The sequence below is a fragment of the Triplophysa dalaica genome, chromosome 23, assembly GCF_015846415.1.
Source record: "Triplophysa dalaica isolate WHDGS20190420 chromosome 23, ASM1584641v1, whole genome shotgun sequence".
Classification (NCBI taxonomy): Eukaryota; Metazoa; Chordata; class Actinopteri; order Cypriniformes; family Nemacheilidae; genus Triplophysa; species Triplophysa dalaica.
Window position 1 is genome coordinate 8346513 of NC_079564.1, and position 22011 is coordinate 8368523.

Genomic DNA, 22011 nt, shown 5'->3' on the forward strand with positions numbered 1-22011 from the left:
TATCTAGATGACCTACCTTGGGCCCAGAAGGTCCGATGGGCATTCCTTGCGCTTCTGAGCCTCTGACCTGGCAGGATCAGACGAGTTTTCCCCGACAGCACTCATCCTCAATACATATCACCTATTGGAGACAGAATTCAACATTTAAAAAATGCTCAAAGGACAAATCAACTGTAGTTAGAGTTGATAAATGAACATTCTAGGCTTATGCTTAACGTTTAAAAGGGCGGAAATGTCATTATATTAAATTACCTCCTGAACAGGTTAAATGACAACGTTTGGAGCCAACTTTTCCCTTGAGTTTTGAGAATGATTGCGGAATTTCACTTGGAAGTGTGGATCCATTACTCCGACTTTCCTAAGATTAGTTTTAAATTGTGCTGCTATTAGATATGGCTCCGTTTAAGAGTTAAAACAGCTTGCAGCTCGGCATCCTAAAGGTCATATAAATTTAAGAAAACAAAGCGATACGTGCCTGATGATTTGCAAACAAGCCAAACAGCTCTTCGGGGAGAGATGCTTGTAAAATCAATTAGTCATTTAGGTACTTACGGTTAAAATCTCTATAAAACACTATAAATTTTGGAGAATTTTATTATTTACTGGTTTGGCTCTAAGTGCCAGAAAACGCTTGCTTTGGCAGCTCACTAAACACTCCAAAAATCCCAAAAATAAATTTTCTTATCAACTAATACCATCTTAAATGGCTCTTTACAACTGCCTGGAATATTTAATTACTAATTAGAGATAATTAAAAGCGAGAAGGCTTAGGGGTTGCGTTCTGAGGTCATACATTGAGGATGTGGGTTGGTGCTGGGAGGCGTAAGGAGGTCTGTAAAATGAAAATGGGAGAAAATGGAACGGAAAAGAGATTCAATTATATTGTGCGACAATGAGGGTCCCCTGAGATGGAGTGTGAGAATAAGACAGGGCACGAGAATGAAAGAAAAAAGGGAAGTAATACAAAAGTAAGTGAGAAAGGGAGCGAGAACTAAAGAGAGGGAGACAAGGGGAACACAACGTCCCTCTCACACCACCACCATAATACGGCACAAAAAAACTGACGAGCATGCAAGTTTTTATTTAACAAGCCCTAACAAATGTGGACACAACAAGCGCAGCTGTTCATCCCTCCTACATGTAGTACAAAACGCAGTCTCGTTTTCGATTCAGATTTGTGTGCCTTACAGAAACTGGTTTGGCTGGAAGGCTGGGAATTCCCAGGAGAGACAAAAGTAGTACATTTCATCATCTCATAACGTCCTCGATATGATGAGAGCAAGACAGAGGGAAATGTGTCCCATCACCAGGGGAAGATGAACCAATATCAATTATTGAAAGAGAACTGACTTTTTCATAATAGCACGGTGCATTAAAGTTGCCCACGTGATCGGAGTGGAGTCAAAAACAGCATGTGCTGCATGCGCAGCAGTGCGCTTTCAGTCTCCTGTTTGCCCCAGTCCTGTTATAAACTGAGAAGAAGTGTAGGTTTTCCTCATTGTGACTTATTTGTTGATTTAAACAATCAAAGCAAAATGGTCACACCGTTTCGGCTTCTGGGATTCTTAAAGGAACAGTTAAACCAAAACTAAACATTGGCATCATTTACTTGTTCCAAATCTGTATCAATTTCTTTGGTTACAAGCATTCTTTCAAACATCTTTCTTTGTGTTCAGCAGAACACAGTTCTTGGCCACCATTGACTACAATAGCAGGGGAAATTACTTTATACATTTCTTGGTTCGAGTGAACACAAAACAATATATTTTAAAAAATGTATAAAAGGAAACTTTTAACTACCAATGTAATATTTCCTACTATGCTAGTCAATGGTGCCTCAGAACGGTTTGGTTACAAACATCCTTCCAAATATCGTTCTCTGTGTTCATCAGAACAAATTCATACAGATTTGTAATACTTTAAAGATGAGTAAATAATGACATAATTTACATTTCTGGGTGAACTATCCTTTTAAGATAAAAGTAGAAGAGCTTTACATTTTAAAATAAACCTTTACCAAAGTCTGCAGCCTTTAAACTAAGTTTCACTTTAAGCGTTCCAATACAAACATTATGCGAATAGCACGTGTGGGCTAATTGTTACAATTTGAATTTGGCCTATTTTAAAAAGCTGGAATAACCATAATGGTCTTCAACGTTTTCAAAAGCATGTTCGCATCATTTACTAGATTTCCACTTTTAAAGCCAAACACGAGTGGGGAAAAATAAATCGACGTGCAAACCAATAAGTTATGTCAACAGCACTTGTACTTTGAAGAGTGTTGATGGGACCAGTTGTGAGCATAAATTCAGAGCTAATTTAAAACAGCGTAGGTTAATGAAACCAGCAACAAGGGTTCCATCCGCTGCGTTTGGAGAGTAGGAGGAGAGACACCGGGCCAGCACACGAGGCCAGCACGCTGGGCCGCATTTAAGCCAGGCTGACGCGCACACACAGCATTACGTAAGGCTCTGCAACGTCGCTGCAGACCTGCTGGGGGAGTCAGAGCAGGAATGAATGGAGAATTGCTATTCAATCCCGGCTGGATTGCAGTGCCCTACTTAAACCTAATGAGCTGAGGCCAATCACAGCAATGTCTCCGGGGGAAGTGACCAACGCTGCTCTACAGTGGATGCTGACTGAACACCAGCTAACTGGACAAAGCGAGAAAGTTTCTTTGCAACTGTTCATGTTCTAGTATGAGAGACGGTGATCAGCAGGACATCTGAATCATAACAATATGCAACAGAGCATGTGATCACAGGGCCCGTTCTGACCATCTTAGCGGCCACAGGCTTCTTGTGACACAACCTAGATGATTTTCCGTTTCCCCTTGGATAGAGGCCATGGCCGGATTCATGAACGTAACTAGCCAAGGTCATTGCTTGCCCGACTGTTTACCTCAAAGCAATCCGATAACTACTAGGTTGTTGCTTAAAAAATGCATAACTGTGCAAATTAGGAATGATGGTTGCGATATCTGGTTCACACAAAACTTTCCACATATATGCATCTAGCCGTTACACGCACATCTCAATACCAGGACAACAGAGGCGCTATGTATAACTAGCATTCTCTGTTGCATGTCACAATTGAATGAATTGTTAAAGGTGCAGGAAGGTACATGTTTCTTTTTAAAACCACTAGCGTAGCTGCAATGAGAGGTTATACAGTTAGACATGCTGACTTGTGATTACAGAAGCTGAAGGGGCTACAGGCGGCTATCAGCTTTCCCCAATGGCCGACACAATCCGATTGGCTGGAGAGGATTTAACACAGATGGACAGGACCAAAGTGCGAAAGATTAAGAATACCAAATATATGATACAATAGACTGAACATAAAGCAGCTTTCTGATAGATGTACCAGGGGACGTCAGGAAATCAACTTCTTCACATAGCGATTCTCAAATAAGTTTTGCATAATGTCCCAGATTTTACAAATGTAAACAAAACTGTCTTGTCCAACACCGCAATGTGTTCATTTTACCATGAACTACAAAGGGCCAACAATATGCAAAACTGCAAAAAGGTTCTGTCATCACTTACACTTCCTCCAAGTTTCAAAGCGGTTTGACTTTTTGCCACAGAACACAAATCATATTATTCTGTGAGATGAATATGTGAGAAAAAAGGTCAATTGAGTGATTTTGTTTTGGTCAATTTATTATTTTTAACTCTTGTCAGTCACAGTTTATTGTAATGTTCCATAAAATCTCTAACGAAAAAATAAGTGTATTAAAGAAAACTAGTGATATATATGCTTTATATATAGTGTAAATTATAGTTTGTGGATAGAAAATCAGTATCTGCAAAAAATCTGTGTCGGCAGGTCACACTTTTAATAAAAATAAACAATCGTTCAAGAAAATTGTCATCAGTGCATCCCCAACTAAATTGCATGTCTTTATTCTATCTATGCATGATTTTTACTTGCAATTATTCTTTGGATTTATCCCCTTTGCATCCCTGGGACAAACACAAACCCACGGCCCAATTCCTTATCACACCCCCAATCCAAATATATAAAATCTATGAAATATATAACCAAATATATAAATATATTTTTATTCTAAACAGTCAAAAGTATTTTTTTTTCTGCTGCTGATGAATGTTGCTCTACATATTTTCTGATATCCTTATGAGTTTATATTAGGAGGTGCTGCCATACTGCTTAAGAGCCATCTGACCGGAGCTTTAAGACAGATGCCAACCGCCGTGAGCAGAGACGGCAGAGGGTACGGAAACTGTAGCTCAGTGGTAAGAGCATTGCGTTAACAACGCAAGATTGTGGGTTCGATCCCAGGGGATTGCAAATACCTATGTAAAATGTATAGGATAAAGCAATGTAAGTCGCTTTGGATAAAAGCGTCAGACAAATGCCTTAATGTAAATGTAAACTGCAAGCTTTAGGCGACTGATAAGATCTCTAATGTGTGGGCGTTCTTGAAAAGGAAACCAGTGCTTTGTACCCTTTCTCCCCCCACCCTGAAATTAGAAGGAATTACATTTTCTTAATGGATTGTTGACAAAAATCTCACTGATAATGTTAATAATATACAACTGAGTAAAAATACAGTAGTCTTGATACTGTTGCCAGGCTGCATTCGACAGGTTTACATCTAGCAGATGTCCTGCAGGCTGCGTGCATCACCCACATACGCTCAAGAGTGACTCAGAGATGCTTCTTGTCCCCTAAGGCTTGGGAGGGGGATAGTCAAAGCCGTCTGATATTCAGATACACCCCTGTAAATGTGTACCATGACTAGTGAAATGGTGACCAAGGTTTGAAACTCATGGTGAGAGAAGTATGGGATGAACTTCGGCACACAGAGAGAAATATGTTGAATCTGGATTAAAAAACGCTACATACTGATCATGGAATTACACGGTTAACGGTTGCAGAATCGCAGTCGAGATCTAGATTAGAAAGCTTGGAATTACTGTATGCCTAATGTGTTTACTGTATGTGTGCGTGGGTGCCCCTTTAATTTTCTGACCTCATTTCCTTGCCTATATTAATTTCCTGTGTTGACTCCACCTCTTCCCTTTGGTGTTCCCAAAAGGGAGAGCTATTTATAGACAGTGACCACATCTCATAAAAACTGTTTTTATTTGTGTTCATCAGTTAATAAATTACCCGTCCACGGTCCTTCAGAGTGTTATCATCATGTAAAAATATATTGCAGACTGTGCTGATTATTGGTCCTATGAAAAACACACCACAGTGCTAGTGAGTTCTGGGTTGTTGCCAGGGTGTTGCCAAGCAGTTGTAAATGCACAATTTTATCTTATTTAGGTCTTAAAACAGGAGTTTAGGTTTCTAAACAGGCTGTATTTCTGAAAAGTCAAACTGTCTTTTCTCACTCAATAGCACCCGACACCTTAGTTTACCATCAGTTTAATCTTACCTTTGCAAATCAGGTTCAGGTAAAGAATGTTTCGGACAAGGGCTGTTACAAAATTAATTGGGATTAATCACATCCAGAATATAAATGTATGTTTAAATAATATATACTAAATATATACACTATATAGTGTACTGTGCATATTAACTTTTTATTTATTAACATATACATGCATATATTTAAGCCAATAAATGTTTATATATAATTTCAAGAATTGGTTAGTGTAAATAAATACATCTAAATATATCATACATGTATGTGCATGTTTTTGTGTTTATAAATACAAAATAACATCATGCACAATACACAGACATACATTATGTAAACACAAACTTTTATTCTGGATACATATTATTCGCCATTAATCGTTTGAAAGCCCTATTTTGAACATAATTATTTCAAAAAACGTTCTTAAAATTTTATGAAAAATGTATAAAAATAAGCCGAACAAACAAGCTTTAACTACAAAGCTGTGTCAAACAGGACCTATACTGTATATCGTCGAAAGTTCGCAGTTTTTCAGAAATGGAAAAAAAACACTGTAAATATTTAGTTCTCAAAATTGACAAGCACTTTTTAATACTTTTTATTGGTTCAATATTTGCGAAACCCAGTGACAAAAATAAAAGGTGACCATTTATTATGATGTACGACACTGCATAAAAATTACGCTAACCAAAAATATGGAGATGCAAGGTTTTAGAATGACAGCAGCGATGCATTTTAAAATAAAAACAATATAAAGCATCCGCTGCCATGGAAACCAGTATCAAAACCACAAACCTGGCTTAGCTTGTTTAACATTATGGAATGACTCAAAGTAGGTTCACAATCAGCTGCTTTAACCTAGTTAAGTCTTCTTAATTACAGCTATACAGTCAGCTCAACGCGAATGTAGCGTGACCAGCTTCTGGAAGCCCCTGTGCTTAAAGCAGGTCACAGCTGGCAGAGTGAACCCGGCGTAGCCCTCGACAGGGCCGGAGAGGCACTGATATGGAGCATTAATTATTTACAGCAATGGGGAGGGAGAGGAACAGTCGGCTTGGCAGACTCAGAACAGCCTGCTGCCGCTCCATGCTCGACGTGAGCCCATGTCAGAGCTCCACTAATCAGCACAGAGAGATAATGAGAATCACTGACACATTTCTCAATCATTGCCTTCCATTAGCTGCTCCACAGCTTGTTGAAGATGCAGACCATGAGTGACAGAGGGGTCGACCAATCAGATGCCTGGAATCTGGATCCAACCCCATCTCTGTACTGCACCTTAGTGAAGGTAGCAAGTCTATGTAATGTGAAGCAAACAAAACTTAATGTCTTTGAAAATTTGGGCCTCATTTTTAATATGCGTCAAAAAGCCTGTATCAAATATAAAGAAAGATGCACGGTACATAGTCTAAATGCATTGTGTAGTACATCATTTGGGATGCAGCTCGGCCCTTTATTCTGTCTATCGCTTTGTGCTGTAAACAGACGTGCCAGCCCGTTTCAGCCTGCAACACTCCATGATGGTAGGAGCGAGACAGACAGAAAGAAAGAGAGCGAGAGAGAGAGAGAGAGTACAACAGTCAGCACAGAGAACTTCAGCATCCCGGGTGCTGACAGCTTCTTGTACTCTCCTCCAGAGAAACCATTTAAATTCCACAGGGATGACTCCCCACCGCTACCATTAACACAACAGAGAAGAGACTCTCTATCTGGGACAGGCGGAGAGTTATGGTGGGTTTTGTTTGTTTGTGATTCAACAGAACTAAAAATATCATGTTTGATCACTGACACCAAACGAACATCTAAAAACCATGTTTGGGAGGGTTTACTTGTCCAAATAGAAAGGAACTGCAGCCGAGCAGATCCGTCAGTCCCTGACAGCAACATTTACATGTATTCAGAAGATGTTTGTTTCCAGAGCGAATAAAAGTTTTTCGTTTTAGGAGTCTATGCATTACCTGGAAAAGCAAACCCGTGACCTTGCCATGGCGAGAACAATGCAACTAAAAAAGGTTTACATACGCAGATATTCAACTATGTGCCATTTTTAAGTGGAAATTATGCTTTAAAATCACAAGAGGGTGAGGAAATTATGACCGAACTCAGTTGTGGGTGAACAATTCCAATAAAATGGAGTTTAAAGTTGGCTTTATGCACAGTCAGTTTACGGACGTCGTGCCACTCGGCGGCATGTTTGCATCGCCTTTGGGCAGTTATTAAGATCTAACTCCTATTTACTTGAATTTGGGAAGAAGGCATATAATTCTAAAAGGCAGGCAAAAATCGAAATAAAACTGCATATTTCCGATCAATAATTAAACATGACATGAACTGTAGCAAAACTTTGGTTTCCTAAACTAGAGAGCCCCGCCCCAGAAAATCCTCTGTCTTTACTGCATTCATTCAAAAGCTCTATTTTTAATTACAACATAAATACTAAGATGTTTTCTTCTTGGGTGGCAGCTTTACGTCGTATTTAGCTTTAACTCGGATAACAAAGTTAGCAGGACTGCCATATTACAAAACGCAAGGACAAAATGTTTCAAAATGACAGTGTTGGAGAAGATTCTAAATCCATCGAGAGATAAAGATAACAACAGTATGCATTACAGCTCGACAAAGAGGAACACATTTGTAACTGTGAAATTACAATCATTATGAGAACATTGCACAGCCAAAAATGCCCCTCAGAACTGGGACATGTGGAGTCACTGAGTGTGTGATACACCAAACAGTGATGTTGAACAACAGGTGTGACGGCAAATAAATGTCAAAGCTATTCTGCGCTTATTTAAATAAAGACGGTATTTTTCTCGAGCACACAATAGCGACCACACACACTTATACACAAGTGTTCCAGGTTGTTGTAACCTAATCATTAGACTCAGAACTTATCATTAGACTCAGAACGTATTATTATATGAAAGCAAGGTGAGGTGACTTTGATTTTACATTGTGTTTGATGTCATGCTAAAATACCCAGACAATTTCCTAGTAAAAAACCTGATAACAGCCTTGATAACACGTCTACTTCTTGGGGCCTGACATCCCAGAGACCACCCAGCAATGCCCGAAACAGCCCACTTAAGTTAATAAATGACAGACGTCATCGAGTTCAGATAAAGACTTAAGACAAAGACAGCCGTGGTGCTGTTACTATGATCGGGAAAAAGTGCAACGCTCAATAAGGCCCATCTTTAAGAATTGGTCTTTTATAACTGAAATAGATGCCTAGAGGCGTTGCAAATAATGGCTGGTGAGTGTGATGACTTTCTTTTGTAATGAGTTCCTAAGGGACTTTAGTGCAGTGAGGTACCAAGGACTACCACAAAGCTTAAATCAAAATATGAAATCACCAAACACACATGCTGTTTTGAATTGTCCCAACAAGATGCATACAGATACCCCTCCTTCAAAAGTTCCCAGCTAACTGGACAAACTATTTTTTTAGCATCCATCTATTCAACAAAAGATGATTTTCTCACAACTATACACTATGCGTCAGTTATGGGGTGTTTCCGATGGGATGCAGGCAGGCATGATGGGACTTGATCCCCTTGATGTCCTTTAATCAACAGACTCTCGAGTTGATAAAGGAGCATCCAGAATCCACAATATCTGTCCATAATTTAAATCCCTGGGGTAATTCAAGGAGAATGCTTCATTCTTTTCGCCAAGAAAAATGTAGGCAGGGTAGGAACAGATGAGACTGACAAATGATTCATCAATGTCCAATGTTTATAGAGAGCCCCTTACTAGACAGCACATCGGCAGAGAATGGCAAGCTACAGGATTGCCCAGAGGACGATCAATGTATGTTAGTAAATTTACACATATTGTTTAATAAGGCTTATGTGCCGTTCCGTTATCACTGAAAGGATTAAGAAAGTTAAAAAGAATTACATTTGATACATAACTTTCTTTAATAAAAAAAAAATGAGGACATTACCTGTTACTATAATTATAAATGTAAATGTATGTCAAATGAGTCGTAAATTAAAGTCGTTTAAACATAATAAAAATACTTTTAAAAAAATCCTCAAGTGACTCAAATGCTTATTTTAAACTTGATAATGAAAAAATGTTAACTCAGTTTAAACCTCCCTAGTGTCTCTCATAGTGTCATGAAGGTTAATAACAAATGGCCAAGACCACAAGAAATGATCAACAGTTTAACAGATCAAGCATCCATATAGCTCCCATTTTTGTTTATGTGGTGCTGACCTCTACATCGCCACAAAACAAGACTGTACAAAGTTGCCTTTTAGGGGCTTCGAAAACACGTTCATACACCCACACAAAAAGACGACTCATAGAATCAGTTGACTTTGTCTGGCTGATGAAGATGTCAGAAAAGCCCTTGGTGTGCAGAGCACATCCGCTGATGGGTTGGATATCACAGTAAGAGACGACTCCTGCCTGACAGGAGACTGACAGTCTGGGTTCTTCAAAATGCAGAGACTACAATTTTAGGTTTACCTGCAACTAAAAATGTGGATTTAACAGAATGCAGCAAGTGCCGACTAATAAGTTAAACAATTAAGGACTCTTTAAAGGGATAGTTCATCCAAAAATAGAAATTCTGTCATCATTTACTCACCCTCTTGTCATTTCAAACCTGTATGATTTTTTTTTTTGCACAACACAAAAGAAGGTATTTTAAAGGATCTTGGTAACCAAACAATGGTGGTACCCGTTTACTTCTATTGTATGGGGACAAAACTAATGCAAGTGAATGGGAACCGCCGTAGTTTGGTTACCAACATTCCTCAAATGATCTTCTTTTGTGTTCTACAATAAACAGAAAGTCAGAGAGTTTTGGTGAAAAAACGATGACAGAATTTTCATTTTTGGGTGAATTTAAAAGCTGTAATATGCGTTTATGAGTTTAACGCCATTTCTCTTCCACTCAATTAAAGCAGGCGTAACACACAGGGTTACTCATATTTATATTTTGAGTACCCATAGACTAGTTTTGCATTCTTTTTATCTTCAAAGAGTATTTAGTTTGATCACATTTATAAAAGATAGAAACAGCTTTATGATTGTTTCCGAAAACATACGGCGTGTGCGGGGGGGGAGGGGTAGGCTGAACCAAAGCACGTGTGCACCCATTGTCAACAAAACACAAACATCAGTTTCGCTCACCGCATGTGGTTCATGTCGGCTTGGTTCGGGACGGCTCCATATATCAGTTACAAACCATCTGCAAATCCATCGTCCAAAACATTCATCACCCAAATGCAGTGAACAAACAAACATCTGACTTTCGTGAACGTATGCGGTCTCTCTCTCTCGCTTTTCTGCACACAAGTAAAAATGACGTCTGCACATGCTCCTTCTCCTGCTCTCCTGTTGCCCTGCCACGTGCTTTTCCGGAAGAAATTGACCAATAAGGGACTGAGAAAAAGTGTGGCGTTTTATATGTTTGAAAAAAAACGTTTTCCAAAACCTGTACGATCGCAGGAGTGTATCGAGCGCTGAAATACTACACAATACGCCCAACTCGTTTTTTGACAAGTTGACCATGTTAAGCATGAAAAGACAGCACGTTTAACATTGTTAAGAAGTCAGAATGCATGATGCATCGTTGCAGGGCCGCTTTAAAGATAAGTACGCGAAGCTACCTGCGATTTTATGGTTCGAAGAGATATGGCGATACGGAGGCAAAAGTTATGACTTGCAGATTTAATCAAACCAAAGATCTGCTTTTGAAGGCCAATCAGTTGGGCCCGAAGGGATCCAGCTCGTTAAAAATCTTGCAAGATCTCAACAACTTTGAGAGATTTCTGCCGTAGCTGTTTCCCTTCTAGCTATAACCGGGTCAACCTTGTTGTTAAGATGTCAAGTAAAAACGCTAAATGACAGAGGTCTGGTCTACAGTTCCATCTGCGGGATGGATACTGTGGAAATCTTCTATTGGTTTAGCACTGTGCCTAACGGAGGCAGAGTCAAACTTGCCAAACAAACCCCAGCAAAGAAGACGTCTCATCAGAGGAGGGCAAAAGAAAGGAGGGAGCCTCAATCCATCATTTTCTTGGAGCAGACAAAGAGGCAGCTTGCACCAAAGCTGCATGTGCCATCCCTGTAATCTTGCGGCTTGAAAAGCTCAGAGGAACCATAGCTGGTGACACACCCTGTGCTCGTAGGCACTCGTACGGTCCCGCTTCTGCATCGGCTCACCCCCTTATGAAGTTCGGGGGTCTTTGAAGGGTTCGCGTAATGAGTAACCTTTCATTTAAGAATGATATCCTGGCCTGACCCCTGACGGGTCTTGCTCATGACTCGGGCCAAAAAGAATTGATTTATCATAATCGTACGTTAAACCGTGGTGCGTCAATTCAACCTCCCTGCTCATCTGATGGCACGGGGCCCAACTCCAGCTCAAAGGTGAAGTGAGTTAAATATCAGGGTTGGGGGGGAGGCGTTGGCTTGCGGAGCCAAAATACACAAGAGTGCGTTGAGTTGTTGCGAGCAACCCACAGCTATTACCCAACATTACTGATTACAGTGCGGAGAGATCCCTAAGGCCAATGGGGATTGTGGTTATGCAGAACAGATGGGCGTTTATTAGCAGCGAGTGTACCAAGGAAATGCAAAAACAAGCTGTTTGGAGGAGAAAAGTGGGGTGAGGGAATAGCGGGCGGGTGAGCTTATGACTGATATTGAGAGAGAGAAAGAGAGGAGGAGGGGAGATCGACATTCTCTCCTCCCCAGAGCCGCAGGCCTGGTCTCCAGCCACTGTCCCAGATGGCTCGATTGCTCAGTACAGAGAGACACAACGAGAGAGACGTCCTCGCCGCTCATAAGCTATACAATTACCGAGAATGTAATGGTCTTAAAGCGGCAGCATCAGACAGGAACGAAAAGTTAACGTCCATTTACGGAAGCCAATCACATTCATGAATCTTTTAAACTGACAGTCACTTCAAGCTTCCACTGGGATGGCACTGTATAATAAACACATTAAGTGGCAAACATCAGATTCCAGACCAGCTTGCAGCCATGGGACGCCAGCAGCTGGAAACCAAAGAAAGGCGAACGGATTTCCCTTCATCTGCCCATCACAGGCTTCGGCACTGACTAAAGTCTGTGGATTCTGAAATGCAGGGTTAACTGTATTCCTAAATCAGAATGGGTAACAGAGAGGGGGTTAAATGTCTGATGCGTATTGATGGGTTTTATGTTACAAGAGGCACAGATGCAGTGCGAAAAATCAATAAACTTCTCCAGTGCATGCACAGTGGGAGGGTCCGCGTTCTCCAGCTGACAAACAGAGCTCGGAAAAAATAGATCCTCTGTGAGCTTAAATACCACCTCCCATTTCCTAGAAATATATTCTTAACGCATGTCTGAGCCATCTCTCTTAATTATTTAAACAAAGAGTTGATGGGACGGATGCATATTAAAGAGCTCTTATATATATATTAAGGCTTAATGTCATGACTTAACGTACGTCAAATAATTCAGTCCATTAATGTAGTCAAAGGTAGGCTTGCGAGCTTTTAACAGCAGAGACCAGTTTTCTGCTTTACATGAAAAATCTGAAAAAAAAATCTGATAAATATCATGCTTTACGAAATAACAGGAAAAGAACTGATTTGGAAAATTCTGAACTCCCGTCCTATTTGCCTTAAAAGTTAAATAAAAGATATTGCCGTTTTTGCGTGTTTTTATTATATAAAAATTGTATGATTTTATTTCATTATTTCAAACCGTGCATATAAAAAACAATATACAATAAACATGAATAGAATCGATCGTTTTCTATCAATTCAATTATATTCATTAAGTTAAGAAATAAACCGATCAACGCTATGACAGCAAAAAAAATTAAAACAACCAGACAACAAATATAAATCTCTCTTACGCTATTTTGTGTTATAAATATATTAAAAATAGTCGTTTTCAAAATGTTTGCTGTCTAACCATAAGACACGTTTACGGTTTATCTGTCAACTACCCATTTATATGTTTATTGTATATTCATTATGCATATGTACACCTACTGTAGCGACACTATGATAAGGGTTGAGTATGAATACTAAAGTAAAACAAGTGCATGGATAACTCTTCAAAGCTCATGCAAACTGAGCCAGATTTCTAAAAACAGGATATGTCCCTTTAAGACAGCAGATGACGCGGGGACACGGTCGTGCCTGAACTGTGTATGGACGGTGCAGAGTACTTGACACTGCATGCATCAGCAACACTCAGCATAACCAGAGCGTGACACAAGGATGGACTCTCTTCTCTAACAGCACAAGCAACACCTATTACACTCGCATCAAAAAGAGGCACCACCGACCCAGTTTTTCAAAGGCGCACAAACCATACGGTCAGTCTATGCAAGAGCGGAGGGAGAGCCCAGTGCAAAAATGGGCTTATCCTCACCGTCATCTGCTCCTAATGACAACTGACAAACTACTAATGCAAATCCCATCTGAGCAGCTCCGGTTGCCCCACCCCCAACCTTCCCCTGCGATCCCGTGCAGGAAAGTCCAACCCCGGACACCACCCCCACCATCCCTCTATACATGTGGCGCATGAGCCGTGCTCAAAAACTCCTCAGAGCGAGCGCTTGTCTTTAAAACAGACACAATAGGCTGTTCGTCAGTCACGTGAAAGAGGAGCGATGGTACGGACGGAGCAGGTGGTGACTGTGTCATCTAAACGCAGCCAGGCTTTTGCTCTGACTGGCAACGAGAGAACTTTGTGGATTCAAACTTTTAATTACAAAAATGTTTACAAATATTACGGGTAATGAAATATCAACGGCGGAGTACTGAACGCAATGTGTGAAAGAAAGAAACAAATGGAAGCGAACCTCTAGGACGCAAACAAGAGAAGTTCCTTTTTTGCTGTTAGAACCAAACACCGGGAGGAAATGACGTCGGACCTCCCACGCAAACCACATCAAGTCACTTTCATTTGGTTCTCAGTACGTTTTCTTCATTTCTCTAGCAAGTTTCATACACACGCTAGACATTCTATTCATGCGTGTATTTACCCAGCACATTAATGGGAAGATAGACACCGAGAGAGAGAGTCTGTGATAGGTTGCTAAGCTCACCTTGGCTTCAGTCCAGACTCGGCATCAGGGCATTTCTGCAGCAGTGGGACTTGAAGAAATCTTTGGGCATTATTTACTTCTCTCAATCTGTGGAGGAGAGGAGAACCATACCATTAGAATCAGATTCATTTAGCGTGTACACAATGAGAAGCAAGAAGCACAAGCAATATATTCAAATTTTAAAACAATTTTTTTTATCTTTGTCTTTGTCATTAATATTGTTTTTACTGGTAATTAAAAACAGAACACAGCTGTTGCTCCAATAAGAGTGAAGCTCTATGGGATTTGCTTGTGGTTGTACAACACAGCTTTTAATTCTAAACCGTACACCTGAACAGACATTTCAAGACAAATCATCCTTTATGCAAAATTACATTTACCACCTGGTCATATTCATATCCGGATTCAGAAGATTCGCCGGATCTATAGTTTCTACAGCAAGTGAAAAAATATCAGTAGGTTCACTCAAGGCCAAATCAACCAAACTTTGGAGACTTTCCCAGCTAAAATTTTTGATTGTGTTGAAGAAAAACAAGACAAGCATCAATGGTGATTAAAGCCAAAAATATTTTTATTTCTAAATATTATGATTCAATATCTCATTAAATAATTGTATTTTCTTATAGGAGTGTCATCTCATTCTCATATCTAAAGGGATAGATCACCCAAAAACAAAAATTCTGGCATCATTTCCTCACCCTCCTGCCATCTCTAACCTGTGAGACTTTGGTGATCTTGCTCACAGGGGAATGAGTAAGACGTGATCTTCCAAAGCTGCTTGCGAACGATTATGTATTGTCGATTGCTATAGAAAAAAACGAAATGAAAACTGAATACAGCTTTTGTGGAAAAAACCTTCATGTTTAAGCCCCGCCTTCATTTGATCTCAGTGCAAGTAAACAATGCCTCGTGTAAAAGGCCCCACAGTACGACATCACTTCCCTGTCCATCCCACAAGAGCAGAGCCCTGTCAGCTGTGAGCACGGCACTTGAGCGGTCCTCTATCTGTGAGCTATCAGCAAACCATAGAGAGAAAGAGACAGCTGAGCATTTCCAGACCTGTTAGGCAGAGTGTGGCTATTCTTAATAACAACACCTTACCAGCACCGGCCGCAAGAGAGCTGATACTCTGGTGTTACTGAGCAGACCCTGAGGTCACATCAGATATGTAGGTTCAGTGTTTTTGGACCAATTTGGAAAACAAACGTTGCATTCTTATGTATAAATTGGCAAAATATATTTTTTGATTTGAGAGAGAGAGAAGATATTATGGATATACGTTGAAATATTAAGCGAATACTTCATCTTCAAAAAAATACTTTCCTGTTAACACAACACAACTTATAGATAAAAACAACTTTTTGCACAAGGTGTTTGTGAAAAAGTACATCCGACACTGAGACTTTGTTCAGAAGAAGAAACCTCATAACTTCAGAGAGCCAAACAGCCAGGTTTCATTGCCATAGAGTCAGAATCCCCCAAATTGTAAATGGTATAACGCAATAATCATATAAACTTTTATGAAGACTATTAAGGGACAGAAAATTAGTTTAACATCATTAGACAGTGAAAAATTGGAGATATAAAAAATCAGGAAGAAAAGGGAAAACTGACAATCATCATCAGGTTGGTAAAGATTTAATAGTGTTACACACGTCTTCCGGGCCTTCGGTTTCACAAGGGAATCGTTTCAAGCTTATTAGATAGTAACATGAAGTACGCCTTTTTAATTATGTTCAGCAAGTAATTAGTGGAAAAAACGGTTTAAATCATCTCCCCGATCCCAGAATTAGCCTGAGAGAAAGAAAAAAAAAATAAGTGCTGCAGTAAGTATCATTCAACAAAGTTGAGAGCCTACATAGAAAAGCCAGAATTTTCCCATTGTGAGCAAATGGCGTCAAAGTTCTCCGTCGACTTGAAGCAGAAACTCTCCCGGGATGTTGTGAACAAATACCCATGGGGAGGACACTCAGCAAGCCGTCACATGATGTCATGTGCTGAGCAGATTTTGCTACATGTAGTTCTGAAACCAGCTGCCCTGCTACAACACCACAGAGCCAGTGACAGCAATACAAAGGGAAAACAAAAGACCAAGCACTGTTTTTATGATGGGTACATTAAATAATAAGACCGTTCTGGGCAGGTGTTCCTGTAAAAGAGGCAATCTTACACCATAGTTACAAAAGACTTGTGGCTTTAGCAGTTGACCGAGATTAATACTGAAATGGGCCAACAGAACTATAATATGGTATGCATACATAAAAAAGCCATTGGCATGCATACAAAAATTGTCATCATAAAGATAGAGTTGATCAATTCTATAATATTAAATCCATCTTTACATTGGTCAGAAGGAAGTTACAGAAAAATCCTATGCTGAGGCCCAAGGAATTTCCCCTCTTTTTCCATGTCACATGCTCGCTCTTGCCCACAGCAGATCTAAACCTGATTGGTCACTGCAGTTATGGGGTCTACCAAGTATGATAAATCAGACACCCAGAAGATTTAACCATCATTTAGTTTCACGGTCTCAAAAAGGAACCTCTTTGTTCGTCTGAAAATGTCTATCAAACACCGAAAAGTCACAAGATTTTGTGAACACAGAAAATATATGCTATCCAGACACGCACTGAAATCAAATGGTCACACTTACAGAAAAACGCCTGATTCCATAAAATCTGCTTATTTGTCCACCGAGACGGCCCACCACAATGCCTGGAAGATCTCACTGTGTGGAAACACACTAGGCCTCACATCGTGTACCATTTTTTAATGAACCAAATAGTCAAAAGTTCATGTCAAGTGTTAAAGTTGTGTGTGTCACCACAGACCATATTCCACATCCTCTTGTTAAATGACCATTAAATTACGTAATAGTTCAACAACACAAGCATAACAGTCTAAACCTTACATTACATTAAACAATTACAACTCTACATTTCTGGTTTAGTCAATGTAAATCCTGATGAACATAAGACACAGGTAAAACACTTCATTCAGATAGGAACCTGAAAGTTAGCATGCAATTTAAAAAAACTTTTGTCTACCCACATATTCTGCCAAGTTAACCGAGTGCGTGTTTAAATGTTAGTGAAATTGTCAAAACCCTGTGTTTGATGGTAAGTGATCCTGCTCTCTGTCCCACGATCCGCTCTGTTCCTTCCTGGCCTGATGTAGGTTCGAGTCGTCTCAGCGGGGCTGACACTTAAGGCTCATGTCAGCAGAAAACAGCCAGCTAATCATACCACTCAAAGGCTAAAGATTAGATTGGTCGCCCAGATTCTTTTACTCACTCAAAACTGACCTCAACAAGCCAGATGCAGGGGCCAAATTCAAATATAAGCTTCCGTGTTGCCATTTTCACAGCATACTGTCAGCTTCTTGATTGTATTATACTGCATTCACTTGGGGTTTCGAGTGTCTGAATCGTAGCCCGGCATGATCATCATAGTTACAACAGCCAATCACATTGTTCTCTGGTCTTGCTTGAATGCAATTGGCTAGAACCTGCACTAGGTTATTTGCATAAGGCGATCTGACTGGCTGACGATTGTGTTGGCGCTTCCAAAGTTGAGAAATGTTCAACTTCTGCCATGAGCTACACTAGCGGAGCAACGCCGACGGACTCACAATTCAGTACTGCATTGCTTGATGTCACTCATTCAAAGTTAATGAGAAGAGTTAATGCTGATGCCCCATGTGAATGTACCGTTAGTGTGTCAACACTTAATTTCCTAACTAAGCAAACCACATTTTGCATTGAGGCCACTGGATCCAATTACAACCTTACTAGATTTTCTGACAAAAACATGCTTGGTTCTGCAAAGCACACTTCCACGATGCTAAGAGTTTTGCGAGTAGTTGCCAAGGCATTCCTCTGTGATTGGTTAGGTGATCCAAATTATTTTTATACATTGCTAGACAGTTGCTAGGAAGCTCTGGTCTAGTCCAAAAAAATAAAGAAATCTTTTCAAAATCAATTTTTCTGATTTACTACTTTTATATTATTTTTTTACTACTTAATTTAGAGTAAATTTAAGATTTAGATAGAATGACTGTATTGGTTTTATTCTGAGAACTACTGTGGTATACAAATTCCATTGTTTACCTCATTTATAAGTCGCTTTGGATAAAAGAGTCTTCAAAAAATTGACTAAATGTAAATGTGAACTACTTACAACATGTCTACCAAATTTCAAATACAAAATATTGTTTCTATTGGCATTTGTTTGCAGAAAAGGAAAACTGGAGAAACAGTTCATAATAACAGAAGAGATGCTCTGTATTTTTCAGTCCCTAATTACCCTAAAAGTTAATAGTCACTTTTAAGTTAAACAACAGTAATACCTGTAAATGTATTTAGGAAAAGTGAAAAACATGAAAAATGTGAGAAAAATTTAGGTCATTACAAAAAATATGTGTCATGCTTTCAGTCTTTCACATTGGATGACTATGTCACTCCTGAGTCCTAAGGTGTTATTTTGTTGAAATTCAACAGACACTGACTGGTGGGGGCAGAATACATAGAGAAATATTGATTATTATTACATTCAAATTTGGAATGATGTCTTCATTTTTTCCACTGCTGTATGTGATCCAGTAACCAAGATGCTTTTGCTCCCCAAACTATCTTATTTTTCTGTTTATGTAGTTTATTTAATTATACATTTTAACTGTTAGCTGTATGAGTTTAGTAGTAAACAACCTAACTACCATTAATGTGTGACAATGTTACAAAGTTTTGTTTTTAAGAAGTAAATCCCAGAGCATCTCAATCTCATTGCGTTTACCATCTAATTTCAATAATAAGTGTATAATCCTCTGTAATTCCACTTCTGTACCCTGAACATACTGTATGTCACGAGTAAAAGAAGTCAAACGGTACAACAGTGATGCGTAACGTAAAAAAAACGAATTAAAACTTGGAATGTTTTCCACTTTTTCAAAAAAGGGGGGCTGTAAGAAAACTTCATGCAATTACTACAATGCTATGTTGATTTTCATTAAGCTATGATGTCATGAGGCAGCATTCTTTAGTCAGTTGCTTAGGTACAGCCTCAAATCAATGCTCCTCAATGCCTCTCTCAAAGGGCCCTATGAAACGCAAGCAGATCCATCTTTTGTGTGATGATATGCGTGAAGCCTCCTTTACCTAAATTGCCACATTTAATGCAGTGGGACAAATTACGTATAGATGCATTATATGAACAAAGCCATTATGTCAAGACCACGTTACATCAAAAAGATACAAAGGTATTCCAGTTTCACTTGCCTTTTAACCCAGGAAAGAAACGCTTCTTACAAATCAATGTAAACTAAACACAGAAACTAAATGTTACATGTTGATACTGTGTTATACTTAAGTAACACAACATGTACTTGCATCCTATGATTAATAGCACCCATTCCCATCGAGCACAACCCTAAAGTGAAGATGTAGGCCAATTTGAAAATCAAGCATTATAGTGCAGGAATGCTGCTGATTCTCCAAGAGGACACGTAATTGGACGAGACAGGGAAAGCAAAGGGCTGCAGTGGAAACCTGTCTCTGTGGACAGAGTCACTCATCATTCTGCCAGTCAACGTCAAGACCGTTAAATTGTGTTACAGCTTCCGGTTGTCAAAGACCATGATTATCCAAAATTAGTGCTTTGGCCACTCAACCTTAAGGCTTTCAAAATTAACCATAATGTCATGATTGTAACTCCAGGCCATTTACTGTAAGAAGACTTTCGAAACAAAAATAAACAGAGCAACTACTGGGGTGTAAAACTAAGCGGACATTGTTGCAAAAGACAGTTAGTTATGAAAAAGTTTTCTGCTTGAGTTAAAGAAACATCAGCCCTGGCTCCTAAAAAAAGATTAACAACATGATGACACACTTAAACTGGCAATTCTACATTTTACTATATTGGCTCAAAATAATAGATGTTTTACAGAATAATCTTATAACGATTCATTCCAATACAATAGCAAAATGAAACTTAAGGCTCCGGAGTCTTTCAAAACACCTAAATCTATCTGGAAAAGTTTAGTTTCCTCATCAGAAAAAGTGGATTGGAAGTAAATCCTAGTGAAAAGCAACCCAAGTGTCCATAAGCAATTACCTCAGGTTTCTCAAGCTCAGTTCACATCACCAGCGACACTCAGCGACAAAGCGAGGCGATGTCATTCATTTCAATGGTAGCCTAGCGACATCCAGCGACATGAGCGACAGTGACCGTTGCCGACAGGACGTGTCTAGCGACTCGACAAAGTTGACATTTTCCCAGCTTTATGCAAATGATGAGCGACTTTCGGGAGCGACTACCAATAGCTCTCGTCTGTTTAAATTTTTTATAAATGTTTCTAGGACAACTCAAGCTAGGAAACCCTTCTAACAACCTCGTAGTGAGAGACTTGTGACACAGCGACGCAGTCGCTGGCGGTCTGAACGTAGCTTACTGAAACGTAAGAACTTAACATGAAATAAATGTAGGGCAGGACTTAAAGCTGGATCCGACAGGACTGTGAACATTCCGCTCTATACATCTACTGTACTGGTTGGATAGGATGAAGTGAAAAATTTAAAAGAATCAGCCAAAATTTGCTTCAGTCACAAAAAAAATATTAGATTTTGAAACATCAAAAATAACTATCTTAAAAAAAGATTGGTCCATAAAGAAGTGCATTAAGAAAGTCAACCGGGTCAATTTAATTCCATATTGTCTCTATTCAAAAGCATAAATGACATACATGAAGTTTTAAATTCAAAAATAATAAACCATTCCTTCCAAAGCCTGCACTACGTGGGTGAGTATTATTGTCTCCTCAGGTTTAACATGAGAAGATTTTTTTGGACAACCCACAATTCCAGGTGCCAAATCCACATATATCTGTAACAGACAGACGCACACTGATTACAGAGGTTTTAAGGACTCTTTATTTAACCTATGACCAGCAATTTATCTCTAGTCCTGGAAAGAGGACCTCCATAGCGTAGAGACTACAGCCAAGTGACTCAAGTAAACGTGTTGTGACAAAATCACGTCTCAGATCTCAGTTTTGCATCACATTCTTTGTAAAAATCATTACCTGTGTGTACAGGGCTCTAGACTGACATTTGAGAGGGGTGGCACTGATGATAACAAGTCAAACAATTGTTGGCACCAGCCCCTAATTTGGTAGCATCAGAGGTAGGAAAAAAGAAACAGTAAAACTACATTCAAACGTGTTTAATGCATTAATAAATTAATCACAAATTAATACAAATCATTATTGTTTATAAATAGACAAGACTTTCACATATTTAAAGCATATCTATAACAACTAAATTATTGTATCCTACTTTTTCCTTTATTGGGAACTCGTATGAGGAGTAAAAAATTCCTTTAATATCAGTGACTGTTCTCGGGCCTGTTGTGTGAACATTATAAACAGAGACCTTTATCATGCTGCGGTCCCTTTAAGAGCACCTATGAGGATATACTAATCTTAATACGTGAAGCATGTGTTTCCCAACTGTTCATGTTCATGAAACGGACTACTTTTACAAGGATACTCG

General features: G+C 39.3%; 1 protein-coding gene across 5 annotated transcripts in view; it reads right to left on the reverse strand.

The window, feature by feature from the left end:
• Positions 1 to 22011, reverse strand: part of ncoa2 (nuclear receptor coactivator 2) — a 69695-nt gene that overhangs the window by 38516 nt on the left and 9168 nt on the right. For all 5 annotated transcript variants that reach the window (XM_056738933.1, XM_056738935.1, XM_056738936.1 and 2 more), the window contains exons 2-3: positions 14469 to 14555; positions 17 to 121 (exon numbers count right to left, since the gene is read on the reverse strand). In XM_056738933.1, the coding sequence (XP_056594911.1) occupies positions 17 to 105 (89 nt within the window). In that variant the 5' untranslated portion in view covers positions 106 to 121; positions 14469 to 14555. The remainder of the gene's footprint in view (positions 1 to 16; positions 122 to 14468; positions 14556 to 22011) is intronic.